This window comes from Aulonocara stuartgranti, assembly GCF_965226115.1.
Source record: "Aulonocara stuartgranti genome assembly, chromosome: 8".
Taxonomy (NCBI): Eukaryota; Metazoa; Chordata; class Actinopteri; order Cichliformes; family Cichlidae; genus Aulonocara; species Aulonocara stuartgranti.
In genome coordinates this window covers 21,488,807-21,505,190 of record NC_138959.1, presented here as the reverse complement: position 1 = coordinate 21,505,190, position 16,384 = coordinate 21,488,807, and the positions used below count along the sequence as shown (strand labels likewise).

Here is a 16,384-nt window from a genome sequence, read left to right as displayed (position 1 = left end):
CCTCCACCTTTCATTGTTTATACTGTTACAGAAATTAAAAAAAAAAAAATCATCGGGCACATATGGTCGTGCCATCAGTTAACCCTTTGCGTGCCCAGAGTTGCCGACCCCTGGGCTAAATGAATTGGGTTTCTGCAATGTGATTGGCCGATTAAATCTCCTATATCTTAACAAGCAGTTGAACAGGTGTATCAAAGTGGATGATTTCAAAGTGCATTTGTTTGCATCAAGAGTAACAATTATGAACACACACACGGATGGTCAGCTTCATCAATATACAGTATTGTATATAGTGTCGTCAATAAAAAGTATTTTTACTTCCTGATATTATTATTTTTTGTATATTTCTCACACTTCATGCTCCAGATCATAAAAACAGATTTTAATATTCAAGGAAGATAACCCAACTATATAGAAAGTTCAGTTTTTAGAAGATTATTTAATTTATTAAGGTATAAAAAGTTATCCAAACCTTCCTGGCCCTGTGTGAAAAAGTATTACCTCTAAACCTAATGACTGGTTGTGCCACCCTTGGCACCAAGAACTGCAGTAAAGCATTTGTAATCACTAGTAATGAATCTTTCACATCGCTGTGGAGGAATTTTGGCCCACTCTTCTTTGAACAGTTGTTGTTATTCAGCCATATTTGAACATTTTTGAACATTAATGTCCTCTTTATGATCTGTACAAAGTCTGTCAGTTGGATTTGAGTCCTTACTAGTAATTGGAGCCATTCAGAGGTGGACTTACTGGTTTATTTACGATTGTCCTGCTGCATAAACCAAGTCTGCTTAGGCTTCAGGGCACAAACTAATGGAGGGATATTCTCCTGGGAGCAGAATTCATGGTTCCGTCACTTACAGCAAGTCATCCAGGTCCCAAAGCAGCAAAGCAGCCCCGGACCATCACACAACACCTCCATGTTTGACTGTTGGTTTGGTGTTTTATGAAATGCCGTGATGGTTTTGCGTCAGATGTAATGGGACTCCAATCCTGTCTCATCAAGCCAGAGAATTTTTCATCAAAAGTCTTGGGGATCATCAAAACATTTGATGAAGCCTTTTGCCCCCCGTTTTGCTCAGCAGTGGATTCCATTTTTCAATCATGAACCTCCTTGGAAGGTTCACCACTTTTCCAGTGGTGATCCAGTGTAGCGATCCATCCATCCATTCGCTTTTGCTTATCCTTTTCAGGGTCGCTGGGGGTGCTGGAGCCTATCCCATCTGTCATAGGGCAGCCACCGTGCTGCCCTCCAGTGTAGCTAGACAAACTGAAATCAGCTAAAAATGTAGTTAATTTATGATTTAAAAACTGGGGGGCAATCAGTTTTTCACATTGTGCCAGCCTGGTTGGGTTAGCCCTTTTCCCTTTTTGAATGAAATCATAAAAAAATTGCATTTTGTAATTATTCTGGTTATTTTTGACTACTATTAAAATTTACTTGTGTGACAAATATGTGTAAAAAGAAAAGAAATCAGAGAAAATACTTTTTCACAATAAAAGAGGGTTCTTCCTCCCTACTATCACCAAGTGCCTGGTGTAATAGGAGATCATTCAGTCACTGAGTTGGAGTGATTATCTCATAGCAAACAGCATTTTGTGAAGCTGTTGTGGCACTGCGTGAATCATTTGCATCTGTACAGAACTGTATGTACAACAAATACACTTCATCAAGGAAACCGGTCAGATAATTGATCAAAAAATAGCAGCATGAAGATCTTGATCCTATATTTGAGTTTGCTCAAAGTTATTTCTGGCTAAGAGGAACAAACATGTAGCCGTCAAACTGTGGAAGGGAGTAATATTTGAATACCACTATTTGCATCTGCTTACTGGAAGATAGAATAAGCAGATAACATACATCCTTTAGCTATATCTCACTGAATTATGAGCAGATTTTCAGAGGGAGAGGAACTATTTACAGCAGCTCTGCTATCCTGAGCCTTTGGACAGTACAGATGTAGCATCAATGCCAAAAAAAAGTTCTAAAGTTCTCCAGGTGTTGTGCACAGTCCCATATTATTCCAGCTCGCAGGTCAAAGTTTGACAGCAATACTGCAGGGCAGCAAAGGCTGTTTGGACCCAAGCAGCTCCAAGACGCAGGAAAAGTCTCTCAAGTGCAGGAAGTGAGGATTGTATTGTTGTTACTCCAGTAATCTTGTTGTCAGAATGGCTTGAAGGTGTGTATTGTGGACTGACAGTGTGGACACTGGTGAAGAACGTCCTTGAAGTTTTTCATGCAGAAAGGGATTATACAGCAGCCGCCAACACAGCTGTTAGAAAGAGAAGGAAAGGTCACAGATCATTCTGAGGCGACTGTTTTTGGTGCTATTAGTTAGTGCTACAGTGTGCCTTGTATCATGTGCATGCGTTCTTAATGAATGAATTTTTTGACATCATCCTGGTCAGGTAGAAGACGTACCCTAACATGGAGCACAAGCAGCACGCTAACCAAGTTGTCTCGCCCACTTTCCTTTGGGTTTGTGTGATGATGAGCTCTTTGCAGGTCGGACACTGGGTGAGCCCGGCGTCTCTGCACAGAGTTTCAACTTTGCCGGGGAAAGAGACAAAAAGAGAGAAAAACTGGAATGAGCTTAATTAAAAACCAAAAACAGCCCCCTGGTTTTATTCAAATGCAGGTGTCGGCGTGTTCATACAGTACAGCTAGTAAACAGATGCATTCAGTATACAAGGAAATATTTCATTGCAGCAATATCTGTCCAAAAAGTTACACAATATTCAAAGAAAGAGGGAACCATGTGTCGACATATATAAACACTAGTTTGTGTCGTAGAGGAAAAGTGTAACACACCTGGAGCGATGTCATCTTCTGGTGTTTCTATTGGTATTTCAGGTTCAGTTTCTACAGGTTCTACAGGTTCTTCAGGGTCTTCGGGGTCTTCGGGTTCTATGCTCTCCTCCTGGGTCACCTCTGCAGGCGGCAGCGTGTAGATCCCTCCCCAGGGTGTTTCATTTTTATAAAAACTGGGGTCTGCTTGATGAACTTGGTGATTAAAAAAGAATAAAACAAAAGCAGTTCAAACTTTAGCTTTAAATGGGCCATGTTTAAAAGAAAATCTCATTCTGTCTATTTCACTTCAGCCATGAACGCATTACTCTATGAAGCCCCTCCCCTAAAATGCCATTATCTCCATTTCAGATTACCTTTACATCACTTTCACTGATTATTTTAATATGTTTAACATGAAAATCTGACAGTGTATCATTATATATTAAACACAGACGGACACAAAAAGGGAAAAGAATATTATTTTCTTCATAAACTGGTAACAGTATGAAAGTTTTCATACTTTCAAATCCATTCAATTTAGTTTTGTTTATATGCCTCAAGTCGCTTTACATTGTAAGGTAAAGATCCTAAAATAACACAAAGAAAATAATCATATGACCCTCTATGAGCAGGAACTTTGATGAAAGTGGGAAGAAAAAACTCCCTTTTAAGAGGAAGAAACGTCCAGCAGAACCAGGCTTGGGGAGGGGCAGTCGTTTCTAAAGGGACAGTTTAATCCAACATTTTTCATCTGTGGTTTTCAGTACTAATTATACATCCATGTGCCTCTCGCTTCCTGTGAGTTACCCAATTTTGAAGATATAAATATGTAAGGAATTCTGAATATACTGTGCAAAAGTCTTGAGCCACCGCTAATTTCTTTATATTTTGCAAAATGGGAAATTAAAGCAATGATTTACTGAAACATGCAAATAACCATGTATATGAGGCAAAAACAGAGTATGGCGAGCTCATTTTAATGAGCTTGAAAGTCAGTCTTTGGCATGAGTGCCTTTATTCTTCAGCACAACCTTCTTCTAAGCAGCTTTCATTTCATTTTTTTAAGTAGTCTTCAGGAATAGTCCTCCAGGTTTCTTGAAGGAAATTCAAAGCTCTTCTTTGTTCTGTTTTCTGTCAAGATGATCCTAAGCTGCTTCAATAATATTTATGATGACTTCAAAGATTCATCACTCCAAAACACCCAATAGCTTTCATTTCCAGTCCAGTCCTTGTGTAATTTGCCATATCTCAGCCTTTTCTCCCTGTTTCTCTTCTTTTTCTGATCAAGTGAAGGGTCAAATCTATCTCTCAGGCTCAAATTCTTTTCTGTTTCTTCCAGTTACCGTTCATTTCCTGTGGATAGTTTTTACCCATGCCACATCTTCTTTTGTCGAAGACATCTCCAGTTGTTTCAAATCTTTTAAATGCGCACTGCACACCAAAAGAGATAGCCCAAGCTTTTTGTTATTTTCTGCAGATTCAAGTAAAGTAATAGGAATGACTTATGTACTAGTAACAAAGTCCCTAAAGATCCTGTTTTGAATTGGTTCTGTGACTTCTTTCTTATAGAAATGGTCAAATAAAAAGAACTGGGCTAAAAATGAATGAAAAAGCAGCCAATGTCCAAAGAAAAGCGTTGAAAGACCTTCAGAAAGCCATCAAGTCTATACCTCAAGAAACGCTTACAGGGGCTCCAGTGGCGCAATCGGTCAGCGCGCGGTACTTATAAGACAGTAACCTGCAGAGTGATGCCGAGGTTGTGAGTTCGAGCCTCACCTGGAGCACAAACTTATGACAGGCAAAGGTTGTTGTGATTTTGTGCAAATAACATTGGATTTAAAAAAAATTGCTGAAGGCCGCCTCCCAAAAAAGTTGATTCTGTTCATCTGGAACGAATGTTTTCACTGGGAGGGACGTTTCGTCAGTCATCCAAGTGAGAAAACGTTTCCCAGCCTTATAAACAGTACATTTGCATAATGACTGAAAGTGGCAAGCAACAGGCTTTGGTGTCAGTTTCTTGATCATTAATATTCAAATTTGATTTCAGGGTGCTTTAAATAAAAAACAAAAACAAAAAAGGTGAGATGAGAAAGTGTGGAAATTAAGCGTACCTCTGTTTTCTGTGGGTGTGGCAGTCTCTTCCTCTTTCGACAGCTCCTCCTTTTTAAGCAGCAGCACATTCAGCTCTTTCTGAATGGTCTCCAGCTCGTCTTCGCTGTCATCGTCATCCTCGATGTTTGCTGATGACATCACACAAAGTACCCCAAAGGTTAAACTGACGCACAGTAAGCTGCTTGGTCCATTAACTCAGTGATTACTGCATTAGATTGCTTGTTTTATGAGCTAACACAAGTCACAGAATCGGCTGTAAGTTACAGCCACACTAGTTTTAGATTCTTAGCTTTTTGTGTATGAAGTAAAGTTGCTGTTTAAGTCAACTGCTGATGAATATATGTCAACATGCACCCTAACAATGGTTTCCTTTTATAGGAACAACCACCAACTGTCGGGTTTTTTTAATCTGACTCACTTTGCTTTGGAGCGCTGTCCATCTTTTGCTCTGACTTTTTGGTAAATTCCCTCATCTTCTGCAGGAGGAAACGGCGGTTCTGAAGCTGCTGAATGCGGAACTCAATGACAGCCAGCGGTGGAGGGCCGCTTCTCGTCTGCATTGTCTCCTGACTAGATTCAGGTTGGGGATCAGGGTCAGCTTCGTCCTGCTGCTCCTCCTCTGGCTTTTGCATCTCGCCTGCGTCTGGCTCCATGTTTGGAAGCTCCTCTAAATTCTGATCAGACACCATGTCCAGGATTTGATTCTCCATCCTGGGACAGAGATCTGAATATATAGTCCTCAAACCGATGGAGGTGTAAAAACAAAAGAAAATCCACAGAGAACGCAGCTCAAACCCACGATCCTAATCCAAATTCAAGCCAGCCTGTGGCAAGGTTAGGTTCCAGACTTCCCCTTCTGGTTTTTCTCAGAGATCGGGGAGAGCTGCTTGAAGACAAACATTTCTTCTGTAAAAAGAATTAGTCCACCTTCTGAATGTTTCAAAAAAAGACTCATCAGATGGAAATATTTTCATCATCTGTCCATTCTCACCTCAGAGGGCTCATAGCAGCTTTGCACAAACGTCAGCATGGCTGATAGCTCCGCTGAAATGAAGTAAACAGTGTGCACAAACAAATGAGGATCCAAACGTCCGTAATCCATGCAAATGCCACTAGCTTGGAGCATGTGCAGGTCATATGCTGAAAGGAAAAGTGTGATCATAAGAGATGTTAGAAGATGGAAACAGAGGCTAAAAGCAATGGCTTGCTGGAACTATTCCAGCTAAGCACTGTTCCTCCACATTACTGGAAAACTAAGCGTTTAAATGCAATGCACTGAAGTTGGAAGGTATATTTACCTGCCCCAAAAGTCAGGGTTCCATTTGCTGCATCCCCAGAGTGCTTTAATATGTGTTTATTTTAAACTTTAGGCTTTCTTTGAATAAATGTAAATAAAGTTTACTTATCATAATTTTACTGAAGTAAATATGAAAATAATCTCATTAAAAGATTTGCTTTTGTTATCACATACAAAACGCATTATAACAGACCTGTGTGTGGCAATTTAAGAGTTCTTTCAATTCAATTCTGGTTTTTACAGCGCTAAAACACCCAAGGAAGTTTAAATATTGTAAGGTAAAGACTCTACAATAATACAGAGAAAACTCCAACAATCAAAAGCTCTCCTATCCAAATTTCCCACGTGTGGGACTAATAAAGGTTATCTTATCTTATGAGCAAGCATTTGGCGACAGTGGGAAGGAAAAACTGCCTTTTAACAGGAAGGAACCTGTACATCATCTCAACATAGCAGCAGATCAGCTATAATCTGGTGGACAGTTCAGTTATCAAGCCTGTGGCAAAGGCTCAGTTGTTTTGTAGTAAAGCAGATAAGACGAGAAACATGCACAACATTTTTCAGTTTCATTTTTCTGTAAGCCACGAAAATAGCACAATTCAGTACTGACATAAAAAACAATAAACAAGCAAACACAAAAACACTCACACTCCATATACGTGCACAGAAAGCAAACTGGTAATGGAGTTGCTTTTGCATTAAAATTTGAAATTCATATAACTTCTCCCTTAGTGTATAGAATCAGCACAGGATATCACAATATCAGATCTTTGACTGCATGTCTGTTCTTATCGGTTTCTTTTTGAGCTTTTGCTACTTTTGCTATCTTCATCCTGCTCTCTCTCCTTCTCACCCTCTCTATCCTCCTCTCTCGGGCTTCATGCTGTTACCAAAATGTAAATGTGACAGTGAAACAGAATTTACAACCCAATAAAAGGGCTGAATTACATCATTTTATGATACTATTCTAAGTAAATATAGGCTTCCACTGGCCATTGATCGTTAACATCCTTCTGACTAGCTCTGGAGTCCTGTTGTGCTGTAAACAAATGATGAAGCCCAGTTCGAGCAGGAACTCATTATGAGGTGTACTTTATTACATTAGGTATGTAATAAAGTTGGCTAGTCATTCATATGTAAATTAGGTTGTTACCTGGGAATTCTGGAGGGAGGGGAGTGGGGGTGTGTGGATGAGGGGGTGGGCGAGCTGCTAAAAGCTGTGAACTTCCTTTTGTGTTCGTCTTGATGCATTCTCAATCATCCAGGGAAATAAATCTCCAAAAGTCACCAACTTGGAGTGTTTCAGTTTGCCATCTTAGGGAGAAATCAACACACATGGGTGTATGTCCTTTGTTGCTGAGATTTATTGATAAAAACAGTACAAAAAAACCAACCATTTGTACACATATTTACAAATGGCCTGCTGAGTGGTGCACGGAGCATGTTCATTGGTTCATGGACCTCCCTGAACTAATGGCATTTATTGCAATTGTCATCTTGCGGGGGGTTAACAGGGTTCCATCTCTAAATGACTGCTGGTCAGCAAACCTGGGAAACCCACAGATAATTGGAACTATGGCACGAAACCGCTTCCAAGACATCATGCAACACCTACGCTTTGATGACAAGTCCACCCACAGTGATCGAGCAAAGACTGATAAGTTCGCTGTTCATCAACGGTGATATGTAGACCAGGGTTGTAGCACGTGATGCAGTTGGTGACAAATGATCCCCACACACTGGAAATTGCAGCGAACTCCACCCACCGAATCACTCCATGTAAGCACTCTAGTAAGGTTAAAAGGTTAAAGCCATAAAGGGTTTTCTCATAAACCTTCTCCATGATCTCATTTTCACTTCCCGCTTTGCGGTGGGATAAGGCGTCATCATTTACTTGTTTTTCTTAGTTGACACTCGGGAAGCTATTTGGGTCACCAGGCTTTGCCTGAATAAACAGCAACACACAACAATACATTATATTACTTACCAAATGATGGAGCTCATCCTCTGAATGTTGTTCTATGATTTGACCACTAGATGTCAGGATAGAACAAGGAGCTGGACAGGCTCACAGAGGATTAAGTCTTTAGTTTACAGCTTGACGTCACTGGTTCGGCACTTGCAAGCCTCTATATATCCATCCCTCCACCTCCTCTTTCATTTCACAGGACCTTTATGCACAGTGTTTCCTTTTTCTTCTTTCATTTGGTCAGACTTACCTTTTATCCACTTTACACACACGCACTTACCTACCTTCTCAATTGACTTTTTGCTCTGTGTGTGCATGTGTGTGTAAGGGAGATACACACAGATCAAGTAACAGTAAAGCGTGTGTGAGCACCACCTGTCAGGGTATTAGTCATCCAGAGAAGGATACACAGACTCATTGATGGTTAATGAGCTTCATTATACAACAACCAAAACTCCTCGTGTGTCACTTGACAGTCGTGTTGCAGTCAAAGCGCAAATGTTAAATAATTGGACCCTAAATGCTTCAAAGTAGGTCTTTCAGGTATTATCTGGAGATGAAAGCATCTCCTGCCAGGTCTTAAACATGAGCAGCTAGCTATTGGTCACAGCGGACCATTTAGGTGCTAAAAAGCAAAATAATTTTCTCAAAACTGGAGACCAAAAATAGACCTAAAAATGAGTGACTTTCATGCGAAACTAATTTCCAGATTCTCATCTTTGCTACTCCAACTTTCTGTTTCAACAAATGTTCATGGCTTGCCTGGTATCAGTCAGAATGGCCTGCTTTTTGCACTCTCTTTCCATTTTAACTCTCACACTGTCTCCACTCTAATGCATTACTATGGAGCAGAGGCTAGTCACGATTTGTCAATAGCTAATCAGTAGAAACCCAGGGGCAACCTTTGGAGCTTAACGATGAAGCCAACACGAGTTCCTCTAGGAACTGCAGTTCCTCAAGGTCCCACAGGAAGCTGGCTCCAAAAGGAAATCAGTCTGCCATGTTAAATCAGGTTACAGCAATACAAAGGATATTTTTTGTTTAAAAAAAAACAAGAAAAAAACCCATTTTGTCCACTACAGGCACTTTCCCTTCTTCTATATATATTGTAAGAAATCATCCTTGAGATTAGAGCCACCACCATATTGACTGACAGGTTTTCCAATGCAGGCAGCTGATCAGTGCTAGTAATGCATTAGCTTTGTGCACTGATCAGCTTGTTATCCTGCCCCCAAGTGTCCAAATAAAAATGGATTACTGCAAATCTAAAAAACAAACAAACAAACAAAGATTCAGTTTGACAAAAGGACAATCACGACAGCTACGGAGTAAGCGGCAGGTATTTATTTCCAAAGTAGCATGGCTTAAATGTTTCAAAGCAGCAAGAGTATAGTAAAGAACACTATAATTAGTAAAAGGCTCAACACAGACATTAGCAAGAAAAACCAGAGTAACTCTTTCCATAGTGCTAGAACAGTCCTCTGTAATTACCGGCCCTGGCAGAGGACTGTTGCATAACAGACAGACAGAGGTGGCACATAAATCAACTTAAACTATCACTGTAATAACACTGTGGTAGTTCAAAGCAGTTAAACAGGACAGTATATATATATATATATATATGTGTGTGTGTGTGTGTGTGTCAGCTGTGCCATCATTGTATTGTAATGGAGATTATTGTAGCAAACACTTTATCCTTTAGTATTCAGTGTGATGGACTGGCCTGCTCCCTCCCAGAGGACGTCACTGAGGATGACGTAGAGTTGCTTAGAGGGTTGCGTCATGCCTGGATTAGTGTGTGTGTGTGTGTATTTCTGTACTTATGAAGACCAAAACAAAGCTTCCTAGAAAAAAAAAGACCCAGAAACTATTTGCCATCATTTCCTATTATAGCAGGAGTGAGTCAATGTGCGGATGTTCCTCTTCTCTTTGTCTGAATGAAAAACCATGCTAAGAACCGTTTCCTGTGCAGCAGCTCGCAGCTGGACTCTCACACTGACTAATGGGAAGAGAATTTGAATACACACGCTCTCACGGTCACAGCAGTTGGTTCTCATCACGGTCTTGAGCATGCTGACTGAAGGCGAGTGGCAGCAATGATGTCACAAAAATGGGCCATCAGTCACCCACCAGCCCCCACCTTTTCTTTTTGGGAGGTTGGTGGCAGACAGGCGAGATCTCTGCAACACTCAGATGAAGGAGGTGCGGTGTGTTTGTGTAAAGTAAGTGAGGGAGGAGAGAAATATAAAGGGATGTGAGAGGAGGGTGAAAATGAGGGAGGAAAGACAGAGAGAGAGAGACAGAGAGAAAGGAGGGCATGAGAGAGGGTGTCAGGCACGCTGCCAGCCATGCAGGTCTGATGTGAAAAACGATGTCTGCGGCTGCAGCGACAGGCGAGCGAGGATGGATCCTGTTCTGCATCGAAGACACTATATCACAGACACGCAACTTATGCTCACACTCATAGCGCCGCTGTAAATCGTCTGGTGGAACGAGAGGGTTGCGTAACAAGGCATCTCTCCAAATCTATGTGCGGCATCCCTCAGCAGTGACGCTCAGAGATTAAAACCATGCAGCACCTCATTGTTATAGCTCGAACATATAACAGCGGCGATAAATCTCTGTAACAAATCACAAGCTTTGGTTACCACGCTGTCCCGCCCTCAGACGTCACCCCCCACCCCGAGGTGGATTGACTTGTCTACACATCTGCAGTCAGTTGTGTGCAAATGGCCCGCAGACGCTGTTAAACAAGACAAATATCTCATTTTAACATGAAAGCATGGCTGACATGTTGGATTTGAGATGTGCAATGAACATGGACATTCAACAGTTCTAAGTAGATGCTTCCACTTGGTTGCAGTAGGAAAGATAAAAAAGAGTAAGAAGTATTTTGTGGGATCTGTTCATCTGGTGTATCTGAAAGGATAAGGCTGGATTATATGATATGAGGAGTGACAGTGTCGGTCTATTGGTTGGTTAGCCTTAGTGTCCGGCGGCCTCGCCTCTGTCAGTGCGCCCCAGTGTGGCTGTGGCTACAATGTAGCTTGCATCACCAGTGTGTGAATGTGTGTGTGAATGGGTGGATGATAGGTTGTGTAAAGCGCTTTGGGGTCCTTAGGGACTAGTAAAGCGCTATACAAATACAGGCCATACAGCCCATTTAGCTTTTCTCTAGATCCATGATGAGTTCCACATTTACCATGAACTTAAACTTCAAATTTAATGTGTTCTCCTGAAGATAAACCTTGAATAATTTGGTGATCTTGCTATTTAGCACAGTCACCAAATCAACAGTTTAATTGATCTAGTGCAGCGGTCTCCAACCTTTTTTGCGCCACGGACCGGTTTATGCCCGACAGTATTTTCACGGACCGGCCTTTAAGGTGTCGCGGATAAATACAACAAAATAAAACTAGTACCGGTACCGAAAAAAATAAGATTTATTCATAACACACGTGAAAAGACCCAGGAAAACCGAGTTAACGATAAAAACGATAACAAATTAACGCTGAAAACCGATAAAAACCCTGAAAACCATACATTTCACACCTGAGCCTCAACTCTCGCAGCCCGGTACCAAACGACTCACGGACCGGTACCGGTCTGAGGCCCGGGGGTTGGGGACCGCTGATCTAGTGTTTTGGTAACAGGGGCAGGGCTAAAGGGGGGAGCTAGGGAGGCACTGGCCCACTCTGACATTTGATTATGGGCCATAATTTACCACGACTTTGGCATCACATCTTATACTTCATTGTACCCTCTATGCCTGCTGTGGCCTTTTAAAAACATTCTGGAAACAATAGCTGGACCCTCTCTTAAAAATTGCACATTAGCAATTTTCAGGGTACTATTTGCTAGCCAAGGCCCTGGTCACACAGGCTGGGAACCACCAGTCGTTAGGGGAAAAGCTGGTTGGCAAGTGGTTACAAGAAGTTGCTAGCTTGGTGAAATTGGTCACAAAGCTGTACCAAAAACCTCCTTGTGACTACTTTGGTTGCTAGCTTGTTGCCATGTTCACCCATAGCTGGAATCTAAGACTGCAACCTCTCGCTACCACTCGTAATTGAAATTGCAATGCAGACTTGAAACAGAAAGCATTTGCTTAAAAATTAAAGTGAAGTAAAAGTTGCACATTTTGAAACATGCTGCTTTTATCTAGACTAGGCTAGCATCGTTATGGTGGCTACAAAATACGCAATGTCAATGAAACTCACAACAATGACAAATAAAATAACAGTTAAGCTAAACCAAATTAAGCTAGCATTAACTTTGAAGCAAATAATTAAGGCAACTACCTGAAAAAGAGGCGGGGCCACAGGTAACGCATTTTAAATGTGGACAGCCCTTAAGCCGCACGCAGCTATTATTAGCTGATTAGCAAAGGTTTTGAGATAAACTAGCCAATCAGCTCAGGTTTTCTCAGCTCTTTAGCGGAAATAATAATGATGCATCGTGAGTGAATAACTCTGATGTAAATATGTTTCATCATTTCTGAACTTCTGACAGCTTTAAATGAGGCAGAGGAGCACTGCCGTAAGACCAGCTTGGGTCTGGTCTTACGGCAAGTTTTCAAAAATGTTTTAGGAATTAACTTTGTAGAAATTTAAAAAAAGGACTCTTAATAATGCATTTATTCTCATTTTACTGCTGTTATGTGACAAGTCTTGCTACATATATATAAACATGTAATTGCTGGTGATATTACTCCAGTCTGTATGTATATATACCTGATTTGCTGTCTGTCTGTTTGCACCCTCTTTAACTTTGATGTATGCTGTCTGTGTTGGCTTGTTGCAATGGCCTGATTCACCAGAGAAATCATTAAAGTTTCATCTGATCTAATCGAACCCCTGCTGTCACCACAGAGCTCCCTCACAGTCAAGATAAAATAAAAGCACTGCAGAGTCATTGAGCAAGGACTGTAACAGAAAATCGTATTGGAAAAGCTCAAATTCAGTTGTATGTTTCACACAACCGCGAAACAGATGTGTGGCACTGCAGGTTACAAGTGACATTCACTCTTTTACGTGTGAAAACCTTCTGGCTGCGATATCCTGCAGCGTAACAACTGGCTAATTCACCTTTTAAATGAGGTTTATGACTTGTTTCCATCCTCTTGTGTCTTCAAAATGTCTCCCTCCACATTTATTGGTCTCTGCCCGTCTGTGAAGGAGTCAAAGAAGAATGAGTGTCCACCACATGCAAGGAATGACAGTGGAGGTGATTTCTAGGGAAGTGAAAAAGAAAGAAAGAAACTGAAAGGAACACTTTAATACACAGCCCTGTTGTAAAGCTGGCACGTTGAGGTGTAGCGTCCGCTTGCATGGACAGATTGTACATCATGTTACTTCATGTTTTTTCTCCAACTACAACCGCACAACACCGGAACTGAAACAGCACATGTCCATGTCTGTCTCTTCCCCTGGCGGTCAGGGCTCTGGTGTTATTCCCACACATGCTCACGTGTGAGCACAAAGAACTTCCCCTGCTTCCATTCTAAGTGTAATGTATTGTTTTAGTGCTCATGTGTGTGTGTGTGTGTGTGTGTGTGTGTGTGTGTGTGTGTGTGTGTGTGTGTGTGTGGCTGCTAATTCTGGTGCTTATGCATCCAGCCAGGCAGCACTGATACAACACTGAGAGCAGGGATAAAGCCGGCTTTGTGTCCAACTCAGGATCTCGGGCACAGAGTGGCTGAAATGGCACGGAGCCATTGTCACAGGTTCATTGCGGTCATATACACAGAGACAGAGAGAGAGCTGGCGACACTAGTGCTGGTTGAAACCATAGATATTAAAGGTGCAATTGCAACACTGTTTGAGACAATTACTATAAATAAATACAACCATCATTTGACTTAATGGCTTTTTTAAAAAACATGTTACTGCAACTGTTTGCAGAGGAAATATGAAAGATTGTGTGATAAAGCACAAAGAGTGCTGTTCTTCAAGTGAGACTGTTGCCTACTGACGCACAAGGACAAAACAGATCCGATTTTATACTGTACGCCAAATATGGAATATGGAGTTGATATTTAATTGTTGCTAAAGTAGCTCCTCAGTGTTCTCCAGCTAGCTGCTAACTTTGCCATTTGGTGATGGGGTGTGTGTTTATTGGAGGTTTTTGGCAGAAAACGGCTGCGTGCTGCATCTGGAAACAGGGCCGATGAGAGATTTTTGGCAGCAGGAAAACGGTAACACTGCAGGCTACATAACCAGAACTATGAGCTGACACAAAGTTACTAAAACTGTTAATGCTTATTGCAGCTTTTTACTTTGGTATCGAGTGCACTTTGGTAGGAGGACCCATGATAGTGTATAAAAAAACCCTCTTTCAATAAGTTTTCCATCTTAAAGAAAGATTTCTACAAACAATTGCAAGCAAGAGTGCACTAAAATGCAAAAGTGTCCTCAAGGCAGACTTGAAAAGGAGACAGTGAGAACAACAACACATAAGAGACCTTTGAGAAGTCTTTGTGCATGTCTCTGGTAATTAAATGTAGAGGTGGGTAGATAGTAGGGGTGCAACGATACACAAAATTCACGGTTCGGTTCGGTTCGATACTTTGGTGTCACGGTTCGATATTTTTTCGATACAAAAAAATGTTCAAGCATTTTTAATTTGTCATTTATTAAAATTATAAATATATATTTTAACTCAAAAGTACAGTTTTTAAATTTAACCCTAACCCTTGTGCGTGTTTTTTATTTTGACAGCGAATGCGCACCTGCGGACCACTTATGTGCAGCCCTGGTTATTTAGCTCGTCATATTGCAGCCACAGAAATTATTTTGTCCATATAAACCATAAAGCTGCACTTTCTTTTTGCCTTATAGTCTGATTTGTCATAACTTCTCCGTTTTGTGGTAAGCTTTTCTTTGGCTGTCACTTCTTCACCCTGACCTGTCTTATTTGGCTCAGCAGAACTGAAATGCTTTTACACACGCACTCACATAAGCTCAGCGATTCTCTGCGCGATCAAACATGTGAGAGACATGTTTAAGCTTGCTGCGGGAGATTTCACTTGTCATGTTTGCATAGTAAGCTAACGATTAATAAGACGATGTCAGAGGAATTGGTGCACAAATTATCATCACTCACAGATCAGTGCTGTCGCTCTCTATACACAGTTCGCACGATTGCAAAGTGAAAGCAAAAAAACAAGCGCAAATTCAAACGCGACTTCAATATGTCACATATTGACAGTGGCTCACCGATGCCAATGACATAATTACCCAGCTACATTTCTGAAAGAATGCAAAAGCATTGACATATATTTTTCCTTCTTACAATAGCCCGACGGGCAGGGAAGAGATAGATTTTGGTAGCCCGACTGAAAAAATCGCTAGCCCCAGGACGTCAGGCTAGCGATATTGCAAGCCCTGTATCTGATTGAGGAATCACTCATCTTTGGAAAAGAGAGTTTATTACAGAGAAATGGCTCTTTCCAAAATAAAAGCTATACTATCCGCTTCTTCTGGGCTATATTCTCAGCAGCATAAGGAGAATCATGTGCTAACAGCTGTCTAAATGACTCGGCTAAAGTTAGTAGCATGCTTGCTTTTTTTTGTCTGCTTCCACTTGTCTTTGCACTAGGATGATGTCGGCGTAAATGTGCAGTCATATTCGTTGTGTTCCCACTAGTGCTTTCAGGTTAATCTCGTTGAAATGACCTTAACGCCACAACACGGCAAATCTCCGTTAACGAGCTACCGCCGATCGCTCCGTGCATGGGGCTAGACGGCCAACACGTTAACGAGCTAACTGCGCTAACACACTAGTTCACACCAATGTAATTGAGCATTGCATGGCACATCCAACATACTGTTTTACTTTAGTCCATGACTCGCTTACCTTCAGGGTCATACGTCACATGAAAACCAAAATAATTCCAAACGCCAGATCTGAATGAGGGTGGGGGAGGTCCATGTTAAAAGGAGAGCTTAACTTCTGTCTCGCTAGCTTGCCCTGCGCTCTTCCTTCTGATGCTGTCTGTGTTGAGCGCTCAGTGGATCTGCGCTGGACAGTGCAGCCTAGGCGGAGTAGTCGAACACAGATTCACTGAGCGCTCAACACAGACAGCATCGTCAGAAGGAAAATTGATAAAATAAATTACAAATGTTGTATTGTTCGATACATATGCGTACCGAACCGAAAGCACTGTATCGAACGGTTCAATATCGATACGAATATCGTTGCACCCCTAGTAGATAGA

The 16,384-nt window shown here is 41.4% G+C and overlaps 2 protein-coding genes across 5 annotated transcripts in view; both read right to left on the bottom strand.

The window, feature by feature from the left end:
- The window catches only part of LOC309712451 (uncharacterized protein), a 79,791-nt gene that overhangs the window by 27,824 nt on the left and 35,583 nt on the right, over nt 1-16,384 (bottom strand). The window lies entirely within an intron of this gene.
- On the bottom strand, nt 64-16,193 carry LOC309713432 (uncharacterized protein). Of its 4 annotated transcripts, none has more exons than XM_082545066.1 (8): nt 16,024-16,193; nt 13,254-13,335; nt 5,895-6,043; nt 5,322-5,809; nt 4,903-5,031; nt 2,813-3,004; nt 2,423-2,549; nt 64-2,273 (listed from the first exon to the last, which is right to left on the bottom strand). In XM_082545066.1, exons 4-8 carry the CDS (start codon nt 5,611-5,613, stop codon nt 2,165-2,167), a joined length of 849 nt encoding a protein of 282 aa, XP_082401192.1. In that variant the 5' UTR covers nt 5,614-5,809; nt 5,895-6,043; nt 13,254-13,335; nt 16,024-16,193; the 3' UTR covers nt 64-2,164. The 4 variants fall into 4 exon arrangements, with proteins under 4 accessions (XP_082401192.1, XP_082401194.1, XP_082401193.1 ...); XM_082545068.1 differs by having other exon boundaries at nt 5,322-5,789; XM_082545067.1 differs by having other exon boundaries at nt 5,322-5,786.